At 37.2% G+C, this 12,567-nt stretch overlaps 1 protein-coding gene across 5 annotated transcripts in view; it reads left to right on the forward strand.

Annotated features, from left to right (window-relative positions):
* LOC150080216 (histone-lysine N-methyltransferase 2C-like) overlaps positions 1-12,567 on the forward strand; it is a 1,301,638-nt gene that overhangs the window by 527,143 nt on the left and 761,928 nt on the right. For all 5 annotated transcript variants that reach the window (XM_090381514.1, XM_090381519.1, XM_090381517.1 and 2 more), the window contains exon 35: positions 1,213-1,286. In XM_090381514.1, coding sequence (XP_090237640.1) covers positions 1,213-1,286 — 74 coding nt within the window. The remainder of the gene's footprint in view (positions 1-1,212; positions 1,287-12,567) is intronic.

Consider the following 12,567-nt stretch of genomic DNA (forward strand, 5'->3'; position numbering starts at 1 on the left):
ACTGACCAATCTTAATCTCCTAAACTAGCTAACTTCAGACTAACTTTTTTATTCCTAATTTATTCAATCTCCTCTTATTTGGAACAAGCTTCCTTTACATGTATTTTCCAAATTTAAGACTAATATCAAGTACAGCCACTCTCTGGTTACGGAAATTCAACTTTACGTAAGTTTTTGCCAGCCAACTTCAAACTTAAAAAAAAAAAAAAAAAATGTGGAATGTATTTTGCATCCTGTAGGATGCAATAATGTGAACTCAATAATACTTTTTTTTTTTTTTTTTTTTTTTTTGGCAATTTGTTCGAAGACTAAGCTATTGATCTCTCTAAAAGACTATTTTTATAATGGAAATTGCACTGTATTTTCATCGTTATCATATGTTCCTTTATAAGAATCAGTTGTTTTCAATGCCTTTTTGATATTTTTCTAAAACACATTTCTGGAGGTCACTACCATAAAACAATAAAAACATTTTGCACTTTCCAGTTTATTTGGCTTTTCTGTTAGCACAGTCTCTTATAAATGGGTAGTAAACTCAATCCTATTGCATTTGCGATAATACTGATAACTGGAATTGACAGAGCAACTTCTTCACCATATATGATGATATTGCCATATAGGGAATAGACAATGAAACAAATTATCTTTCTTTTGCTTATGGTATAATATCTTGAGTAATGCATACAGATCTGGAGGCCTCATTTTAGGAAGGATGTGTATCTGTTGGAAATGGTGCAGAGAACAACAACAAATATGGTAAGAGGAACAGGAGAATGCTCTTACCATGAAAGGCTTCAGTTTTGCAAATTGCAGCATCTGGAGATAAAGCACTTGCAAGAAGATCTGATTGAGGTGTTTAAAGCCTTGAATGAATTGAGTAAGCTCAATGCTGTAATCCTTCCTCTTGCTCAGACTATGTGTGACAGGACATGAATTCAAATTGAGGAGGCATGGTTGTAGCTTGGATGCACATAAATTTGCTTTTAGCTAGAGGATGGTTGATTGTTTGAACTAACTCCCATCTGGTGTTATTTTGGTGGGTAGCTTGAATAACTTCAAGGAAGAACTAGATAAACTGTTAGAAGGAATGGACAAGCGAAATGGGATGTGTTTTTTTTTATTTTTGCTGACATTGCATAAGTTTGCTTTCTTCCATCATTTGCCTTTACTATTGAAATTTTTGATTACATGTGTATATTTTTTATTGAACAGATTGGTCTGATCGGTCAAAACAAATTGCTAAAATATGGAGGAGTTTGCCTTCCGAGAAGCGTCAGCCATATTTGGTAAGTATGAGTTTCATGTCATTTTTATAATTTCCAAAGTTCAGAAGCACAGTACAGTAAACCCTCATTAAACCGAACTAATAGGGGCTGAGAGGTGTCCATTTTAATGAAAGTCCGGATTATATGAAATACTCTTTGTAATGTCTAGTGTGTAACAAAGTTGTACACCTGGTTTAATTGATAACCCTCCTTTTGAATAAAATCATTCAGTTGTTTCCTGAAAGGCTCAACAGCCTCAAAATCAGCACTAAGAATTTCTTCACACATTTTCTTGTTTGAAACGTTATGCTGTCTTCTAAATCTAAAAAGCCAACCTGAGCTCACTTTAAATTGTTCAATTCCTAACTGTTTAGCCAGTCTCTCTGCCGCTGCTTGAATTTCGATTCCTCGCACAGCCAAACCAGACGAAGGAAGTTGGGAAAACCATTTGTACACAGCATCATCTAGTGAAATTGGAAGGAAGAGACATAACACAAAAACTGGCAAGGCTCTTCACAAAGTGCATTAGAAAAGGTGTGACGCCTAAGCAGTGGAATAATGCAATCATTTTTGCTGTATAAGAAAGGAGATAAATCAGAAATTGGAAATTATAGACCAATTAGCTTGTTATCCCACATCTACAAGTTGTTTACAAGGGTCATTACTAACAGATTAGAAAGCATACTTGATGAGAATTGACCAAAAGAGCAAGCTGGCTTTAGGACAGGATTCTCAACTATGGATCACCTTCACATAATATCACAGCTAATGGAGAAAGCAAATTAATATAAAACACCATTATGCCTCACATTTGTAGATTATGAAAAGGCATTTGACTCCATACAGCATAAGGCAATGTTTCGGGCACTGGAAAGACAAGGCATAGATACCCCAGATATTATGATTTTGAATAAAATATATGAGAATGCTACCTTCTTTATTAGACTAGCCAAAGACAGTAGGAAATTTAAAATTGAGAAAGGAGTTTGACAAGGAGACACAATTTCTCCGAAGCTGTTTACTGCTGACCTTGAGGAAACTTTCAGAAGATTAGACTGGTCGCAGAAAGGAGTCAATGTGAACGGAGAGTACCTAAACCATTTACGATTTGCAGATGATATTGTGGTCATAAGCCACGGTCCCAAAGAATTAGAGGAAAATCTTAATCAGTTATGCAGAGTTAGTAAGGATTTTGGACTAAAGATGAATATGGCTAAAACAAAAGTAATGATGAACAAGTATGCAACAGAAAGGGACATAATGATTGAAGGAGCAGTAATTGAAAAGGTGGAGTCATATACTTATCTGGGACAAGTTATTAGCTGTAATAATGATAAATGGCTGAAAGTCAAGAGAAGAATAAATTTTGGACAGATAGCATTCAGGAAATATAGTCACATACTGAAGAGCAATATCCCAGTTTGTCTGAAACGTAAAATAATGAACCAATGTATACTCCCCACCATGACTTATGGAAGTGAAACTTGGGCACTCACCAAAAGAATGGAAGAGAAGCTGAGAACTACACAGCAAAGAATGGAATGAATTATATTGGTAATCAGACTGTTATATAAGAAGAGAAACACATGGATTAGGCAGCAAACTTCAAGTAAAGGACATTCTTGTCAAAACTAAAGGAACTAAAATGGTCTTGGGCAGGACACATAGCTCAAAGACATGATGACAGATTGACTAAGAAAATAACAGAATGGTACCCAAGAGGAGCTAGAAGAAAACCTGGAAGACAACAGCATAGATGGATAGATGAAATTCATGAGTTTGTGGGTAGTAAATGTATGGCCAGTGCTCAAAACAGAAGGAACTGGAAAGTTGCTGGAGAGGCCTTCATCCTGCAGTGGATTGAAAATGGCTGATGATGATCATCATCATCATCTAGTTCTTTTTCAGTAGGCATCTGCATTTGTTTAACTTTACTTTTTTCTTTCTCCAAGTATAACTTAAGAACAAAATTATGAATTTCACTTTTTTTCTTTTTAATGTCCGACACGGTTTGTTTTGCGTTGCCGTACTCAAGACAGATGCTGAACGCTGAAGCTCCTTTTTCAAATTTTCTATCACTGATAGTTTATTGTGAAGAAAAAGCCTTTTATGCTTATGCTTCTGTCCTACGCTAGGCTTACTTAAAGACATTGCTTAACTGCACAGCACAAACAACAAAAGATTGAAGCGTGTAACTGCAGAGCAAACAACAAACAACTGTCTGAACTGCAGCCGGGAACCAAGTGTTTGTGCAGCATGAGTCATCACGCCCCAACGATCTCGGACACAATACATGCGGCCTTTGAGCCTGATCGTTGTTTGATTTTTATACTTTTAAATTTTTGTAAATCTGTCAGGATTAAGCGATGTCCGGATTAATGAGGGTTTACTGTATTTTCAGATTTTTATATTTCTTTACCAAATTCTTTTGTATTTTTCTGAAATATGCAACACATTGAATTGAGCTAATTTCAAAAAATATATACTTTAATTGCTTATATTCTGTGTATATTGAGAACTTTCATTAATTACAGAACAAAAGTAGAAATGCAATTACAGAAAAGTACAAAAGCACAGTAACAATATTATGTAAGATTTTAATTTCAAATCAAAATGGACTATGAAGCCCAATAAGTCCTATTATTATAATAATCTTAAATTATAGGAGAAAACCTCATTCCTTTTTAGTAGGACTTTTAATTTCTCAACACTCAATCATGAATAGTTATAATATGAACTTTTCCCCCTTGCATAGTCATAAATAAATCAAATTAAAATAGCTATTAATTAAAATAATCATGCCTTCAACTCTCATATCACGTCAAGGGAATCAGAAAGAATTATGGAAAGACGGCAGCCACCAACCTCCAAAAAATCAACCAACACCACATGCCACCATGAGAATTGAAAAACAATTGTCGCAAAAATCTAAAAACGACGAAACAAATAAATATCCGTTAATTCACACATAAATTAAACTTTAAAACCGTTTTAGTAACTTCTTTTAAGAGACCACCTTATTCAGTTTGTTATCGTGTTCACAAGAAGTACAAAAGTGATTCGCGAATGATATCCCCCATCCCCCCTGTTTTATATGAAATTAACGACACCTGACACAAGATTATTTATATAGACCAATGTATGAATTACTATTCATGCATGCATGCCTCTAAGCGTCCAATGAGTCCAAAATATTATAAGGTATGCGTATATTAATAGAGTCAACATTTAATCTCATTTATAATGTTTCCGCAATTAATAATTTAAAATATTCCCGCTGTTTATTAAGAACCTTCGATTCATTAAAAAGGAACATATGTCCATCAGTGATTGTATGAAATGCAAGCTCAGAGGCACCCATCCTACCTGCCCTAACTGATGCCACATGCTGCTATATCCATACCGAAAGTAAATTTTGTGTTAAGCCAATATAAGTAGAATTCCACCCGCCAGAAGAAATATTGTGGGCTTCCATGATAGGAACTGCATACACCCCATGTTTCAGGATGGCATGGATCTTACTTATGGGTTGGGGATTAATTTTAAATTCAGTGTTCTTAAATATGTTAATAAATTGTCTATACCAATGCTGTATACATGGTACTTTAATAAAATGTTTGTGATCCGCCCTGTCATTTGTTGTACCCATCTGTTGACTAATCTGCATAATGGTACCTACTGAATAACCCCTATTTAAAAATCTTTTTGTCAGTTCTATAAGCTCATCTAATAAGGCTTCTTGAGTAGAGCTGTATCCATATGCAGTATGAAACTGATTAAAAATAATGCTCTTTTTATATATAAAAGGATGGTAGCTCAAACGGTGCAAAAACTTTGCAGTATTTGTTGGCTTCCTATAAATCTTAAAAAAAAATGTTTTCATTAACCCTGGTTAAAGTAAAATTTAGAAAGTTTATGGATTTGTGATGCCGGATTTCCATTTCTTGAGTGAACTTAAGTCGAGTATGAATGTTATTAAATGGATCCAGGACCTTCTGTACTACATATTTATTAGTAGTTATTAAGATATCATCAAGATATCTACCGTAGAATGTTATATTTGGGAGACGTGGCGTTACGTATACCTGCTTGATCTTATTTAGATAAATTTCAGCAACCAATCCACTCAAGCTAAGCCCCATCAGTAACCCGAATATCTGCTTGTATATTTTATCTCGGAAATTAATATAATTGGTTTTTACAAGAAATTTAATCAAATAAAATATTTCATTTCTGGGTAAATTTGATATGTTTAAACCAATTGTCTGATAATTGATAAGGTCCATATTGCGTCAAGGGCATATTCTACATGTTATGATCTACATCAATTATTATGATCTACATCAACTTCCACAACGACAGATGGAAATTTGTTCCAGCAATTAACCACCCGCTGGCTAAAGGCAAATTTCCGCACATCTATTCCACATCTGTCTTCTCTTAATTTGAATTTATGCCCCCTTAGGTTCATAATCTGAACAAGTGGAAGGATCCATCAGAATTCAGCGTGCTCAACCCATTCAAGGCCTTATACATCTCAATCAGATCACCGCGCAGGTGCTAAGTCTCCGGCCACTGCAATTTGCAGAACTTAAGCCTCTCTTGGTAAGAGCATCCCTTCATTCCCCTCAGCAATCTTGTTGATCTTCTCTGTACACGCTCAAGTAAATCTACATCCTTCCTAAAATGAGGCCTCCAGACCTGTACGGAGTACTCAAGGCATGGCCTGACCATTGCCTTATACGGAGGGATAATCACCTCCTTTTCCCTGCTAGAAAAATTCCTATATATCATTGACAAAACCCCATGACCTGCCCAGGCAGCCTGTCTGCATTGCTCAGAAAACTTCATATCTGCCTGCACAATTACTCCCAGGTCTTTTTCATTTTCTACCACCTTAAGTGTAGTACCACACAGTTGGTATGTTTCTCTGGGGTTACTTCTACCCATATGTAGTACTTTGCATTTGTCAAGGTTAAACTTCACTTGCCACTTCTTAGCCCATCTGCCCAAATTATCTAGATCCTGTTGCAGTAGCACACTGCCATTACTGTCATTAACAACCCTGCCAGCCTTTGTATATCATCTGCAAACTTCAACATTAAGCCTCATATACTTTCATCAATATCATTGATAAATATACAAAACAACAGTGGACCCAACACCGAACCCTGCGGCACTCCACTAATAACATTAGTCCACAAAGAGCAGCACCCATTGATTACCACCCTCTGTCTTCTCCCACTTAACCATCCTTTTATCCATTGTAGCAACTTACCCCTAATACCATTCTGCTCCAATTTGTACAATAGTCTTTCATGTGCAACAGTGTCAAAAGCTTTCCTGAAATCCAAATATATGATATCAAAATTATTTTTTGCATCCAGTTCCTTTGTAACCACATCATAATATCCTATCAAATTTGTCAGAGAAGACTTTCCCTTAACAAACCCATGCTGTGTCTGAATTATTGCTGCAGTCTTGTCTAGATGATCCTGCAATGCATCTTTAACCAGTGACTCCATTATTTTATCTAGAACAGAAGTTAAACTAACTGGTCTGTAATTACTCTTGTCACCCTTCGATCCCCCTTTGTGAATTGGGGATACATTTGCACATCTCCAGTCCGTGGGAACCTCCCCTGAGTCCAAGGATGCTCTCATTATTATGGCTAAGGGTTTGCTTAGTTGCTTTGCTGCCTCCTTTAATATAACTAGATAGATCCCATCCACCCCAGGTGCTTTTCTTATGTTTAACTTCAACAATTTCTCCTCCACTTTGCTCTCAGTTATTACAAAATCATTAAGTATCCTGCTACAATTTGATAACCTTCGGCCATTTTCAAACCTTAATAATTCCTCATGTGTGAATGTAGATGCAAAATACTCATTCAGTTTGTTTGCTATCTGAGCATGATCATCAACAGTCGAACCATCGATGTCAATTGGACCAATCAGATTCATCCCCTTCCTTTTAGAGTTTATATAACTAAAGAAATCCTTGCTGTTTTTCTTAGCTTCTGTTGCCAAGGATTTCTCGTAATCTGCCTTCACTTGCCTAACCTCCTTTGTGACCTGACTACAGACTAGCTTATATCTGCCATAGGCTTTTGAGTCGCTTGATACTTTATATGCATCCCATGCATTTTTCTTCTCTGTCACGAGTCTCATTAGTTCATTTGATAACCATTTAGGCCTAAACCTTGAACAGTATTTCTTAATAGGTATGAAAAAACTTTTAGTAGCATCCATGATTAATTCCTTGAATGCTTCCCACTTAGAATTTACTGTTGGTAACATCGTCAGTTTATCACACTGTACAGAATTTAAAAACTTTTTGAGACTACTGTACTTACCTTTACAGGAGCAAAAACCCTTTCCTTTACCCCTGATGGTAATTATATCTTTAAGTAAATCCCACATCAGTACACTGTGATCACTGCCACCTAGTGATTTCCTTTATCTGCAAATTCTTAATACACGAATGATCACTGCTGATAACCAGATCAAGAGTATTACTCTCTCTGGTTGCCTCTTGAACATGCTGCTGCAGAAAACAATCATCCAACAAATCCACAAAAGTCTGACTAGTGTGTGAGTGACCAATCCACAAGTTCCAGTCAATATCTGGGAAGTTAAAATCCCCCATTATAAGACATTCTGATTTACTGGCCCACTCTGTTTCTCTGTATAATTGTTCATTGTACTCATTCGAGTCATTAGGCCTATAACACACTCCTACTCTTATTTTTGCTTTCGCGTTGCTTATGTCACATCAACATCATCAGCCATTTTCAATCCACTGCAGGATGAAGGCGTCTCCAGCAATTTTCCAGTTCCTTCTGTTTTGAGCACTGGCCATCCATTTACTACCAAAAACTAATGAATTTCATCTATCCATCTCCGCCTTTGTCTTCCAGGTTTTCTTCTAGCTCCTCTTGGGTACCATTCTGTTATTTTCTTAGTCCATCTGTCATCATGTCTTCGAGCTATGTGTCCTGCCCAAGACCATTTTAGTTCTTTAGTTTTGATAAGAATGTCCTTTACTTGAGTTTGCTGCTTAATCCATGTGTTTTTCTCTTCTTATCTAACAGTCTGATTCCCAATATAATTCGTTCCATTCTTCACTGTGTAGTTCTCAGCTTCTCTTCCATTCTTTTGGTGAGTGCCCAAGTTTCACTTCCATAGGTCATGGTGGGGAGTATACATTGGTTCATTATTTTACGTTTCAGACAAACTGGGATATTCCTCCTCAGTATGTGACTATATTTCCTGAATGCTATCCATCCAAAATTTATTCTTCTCTTGACTTCCAGCCATTTATCATTATTACAGCTAATAACTTGTCCCAGATAAGTATATGGCTCCACCTTTTCAATTACTGCTCCTTCATTCATTATTTCCCTTTCCGTGGCATACTTGTTCATCATTACTTTTGTTTTAGCCATATTCATCTTTAGTCCAAAATCCTTACTAACTGTGCATAACTGATTAAGATTTTCCTCTGATTCTTTGGGATCGTGGCTTATAACCACAATGTCATCTGCAAATCGTAAATGGTTTGGGTACTCTCCATTCACATTGACTCCTTTCTGCGACCAGTCTAATCTTCTGAAAGCTTCCTCAAGGGCAGCAGTAAACAGCTTCGGAGATATTGTGTCTCCTTGTCGAACTCCATTCTAGATTTCTTGTCGAACTCCTTTTTATATTCATTTGCTTTCTCCGTTAGCTGTGATATTACGTGAAGGTGATCCATAGTTGAGAATCCTGTCCTAAAGCCAGCTTGCTCTTTCGGTTGATTCTCATCAAGTATTCTTTCTAATCTGTTAGTAATGACCCCTAACTTGTAGATGTGGGATAACAAGCTAATTGGTCTATAATTTCCAATTTCTGATTTATCTCCTTTCTTATGCAGCAAAACTATGATTGCATTATTATGATTACTACCTATTATTCCACTGATTAGGCATCACACCTTTTCTAATGCACTTTGTTAAGAGCCTTGCCAGTTTTTGTGTTATGTCTCTTCCTCCCAATTTTAACAACTCTACAGTAACTTCATCTTCCCCTGGGGCTTTCCGATTCCACATTTTCTTCAATGCATGTGCCATCTCATCAGGAAGAATATCGGGTATGTCGTATGTGTTGCTACTTTGCAATCCATCTTCCCCACTGCTGGTATCGTTTCCTCGCTCCTTGTATAATTCTCTAAAGTAGTCTTCTGCTATTTGAATTATGCTTTCTCTGCTGTTTATAAGTACACCATCGCTATTCTTCAGTTTCAGTATCATTTGTCTTTCTGTATTACTGCTCATGGCTGCTGATTTAAATCCTTTGTTTTCCCGTAATGTTTGTTCTACTTTTCTTGTGTTAAACCTTCTTATGTCCTCTCTGAGTCTCTTTCTAATGGCTTTGCATAACTCAGTATACTCAATTTTCTCCCTGTCAGTGTTTTTCTTGCTCTTCATTTGTCGTCTTCGGTTCATCATGACAAGTGTTTCTTGACTAATTTTTTCTTCTTTGGATTTCTGTTTCCCTATAGGTTTCTTGGGCTTTATCACTTTCAGAAAGTTGTAATATTCCTCGTCGATATCTTGGTCCTGAGCAGTCTGCAGAAGCCCAAACGTGTTCTTAAGTTCCAGTACATACTGCTTTTTCTCCTCCTCTGTTATCTCAAAGACCTTTGTATTATTTACTCGAGTCAGTTTTTTCCTTTCCTTTCCTACATCTATATCAAGTGTACATCTTACCATTCTGTGATCACTTCCAAAATTTACCTTATTCAGGACGGTAACATCATTCACAATATATCTTCTGTTAGTGAGGATGAAGTAGATTTCATTAGTTGTTAATCCATTTGGACTCTTCCATGTCCACTTTCTGTTCACCCTTTTCTTGATAAAAGTGTTCATTACTGACAGTCCTTGAGATTCCAAATTCCACAAGTCTTTCACCTCTTTTATTTCTTTCACCAATTCCAAAATTTCCTGTAGTTCCTCTTTCTGCGCTGTTTTGCCTTTTTGCAACCTTAGCATTGCAGTCCCCCATAATAATAGTGTAGTGGGTTTTCTGCTCATCTAGAAGACTCAATTTCGGTGTACTTTTCTTCAACCTCTTCATCATCATGGCTCGATGTTGGTGCATAAATCATTATAATCTTTAGCTTGTACCTCTTAGAAATCTTGAGTATTAGCCTTGACACCCTTGGTGATGTACTTTTGAATTCCAAAATGTTATTTTTAAAATCTTTATGGACCAGAAACCCAACTCCACCTTCATGTCACACCAAAGTGACTCAACAGTGCACTGTTCATCTATATCAACTGGGTGCACTTCTTTTAATTTTATGTTTTTCTTAATTAACAGCATAACACCTCCTCCCTTTCTATCCTGTCTATCCTTTCTCTACAGTTGTACTTCCCAAATTCCATTTCTGCATTCCTTATATCTGTGTGACAGCACGTCTCTGCTATCCCAACAATATCTACCTTTGATGTCTTGACCAACACTTCAAATTCATCAAATGTATTTACTATACTTCTAGCATTGGCATACATGCTCCTATTCCTATTCCCCCCTAACACATCTCATATACCCACCTATTTCAGGATGACTGCCATCCGTCCCTGAAACCCCCAACACCCCTCGCTCCAGGTCACTACTTATTCTAATAGAAGTTGTGTAAGAATCACCTTCACCTCTGCCTACGGCTACTGTTAAACTATTAGTCCTTGTATACCCCCAAGCTATCAGTTTTCTGACCCACCTAACACTGTAGGCGTCTCCGTAGCCAGGTGGGAAGGAGCAGCAGTGCATAGCACACGCTTCTTGATTAGACCGGGGTTCGAGCCCGTCACCACCAAATATGGAGGATGCGGAAAGGACAAAGGAATGACCACCGCCTATTCCCGGCGCAATATGGCCTTAGTTGCTAATGCTCCTAAAAAAAAAAAAAAAAAAAACCAAATAACTAACCTAACACTGCCTCGATAGCATCAGCAAATATTCTTGCACCCTTTCTATTTAAGTGTATCCCATCCCTGTAGAAGCAGTCTGTCATTAACAATGCTACCAAACTTTGTATCGTCTGCAATCTTGGACATTAAGCCTGATCTGTATCAATATCATTGATAACAGAAAATAGCAATGGGCCCAATGTGCACTGCTGGGGGACACCACTAATGACATTAGTCCATGAAGAGCAGTCATTGATTACCACTCTCTGGTTTCTCCCACTCAACCGTCCCTTTATCCATAGCAGCAACTTGCCCTTAATGCCATACCTCTCAACTTGTATCAAAAGCTTTCCTAAAATCCAGGTATATGATATCAAATTATTTTTTGTATCCAGTTGCTTTGTGACCAGGTCGTAATATCCAATAAACTTGTCAGACGATTAACAAACTTATATCAAACTTATATAAACCCCTGCTCTTTCTGAACTATAACTTCTGTCTTGTCTAGATGATCCTGCAGTGCTTCTTTAACCAGTGACTTCATTATTTTCCCCGGAACAGAAGTTAAACTAACAGGCCTGTTATTACTCTTTTCACCTTTCGATCCCCCTTTGTGAATATGAATATATTTGTGCATCTCCCATCTGTGGGAACCTCGCCCCCATGGCTAAGGGCCTGCATACTTACTTTGCTGCCTCCTTTAATATAAGTGATAGATCCCATCCACCCCAGGTGCCTTTCTTATGTTTAACTTTATCAATTTCTTCTCCCGTTATTACAGAATTCTTTAGCTCCCTGTTACAGTTTGATAAACCTCTGGCATTCTCCTCCCTTAATAACTCCTCACATGTGAATGGAGAACCAAAATACTCATTCAGTTTGTCAGCTACCTCAGCAGGCTCATCAACCATCGATATTAAGTGAACCAATCTGATTGCTATCCCCTTTCTTCTAGAGTTTATGTAAGTAAAAAAGTCTTTACTGTTTTTCTCTTTGTGTCCTTTGCCAAAGATTTCTCGTAATCTGCTTGCCTAACCTCCTTTGTGACTTGATTACAGACTATCTTATGTTTACCTTAGGCATCTGTGTCTTCTGATGATTTATATGCATCCCATGCATTGTTCTTCTTTGCCACGAGTCTCATGATAATGATGTTCCCAACAGCAAATTCTAAATGCCTCCCATTTAGAATTTGCTGTTGGTACAGTCCCACTGTATAGAACTTAAAATCTTTGAGACCACTGTAGTCACCTTTAAGAAAGCAAAACTCTTTCCCTTTACCCCTGATGGTAGTTGCATCTTTAAGTAAATCCCACATCAATACACTGTGATCACTACCACCTAGTG

Source organism: Mastigoproctus giganteus, chromosome 9, assembly GCF_048544385.1.
Source record: "Mastigoproctus giganteus isolate SK-2022 chromosome 9, ASM4854438v1, whole genome shotgun sequence".
Classification (NCBI taxonomy): Eukaryota; Metazoa; Arthropoda; class Arachnida; order Uropygi; family Thelyphonidae; genus Mastigoproctus; species Mastigoproctus giganteus.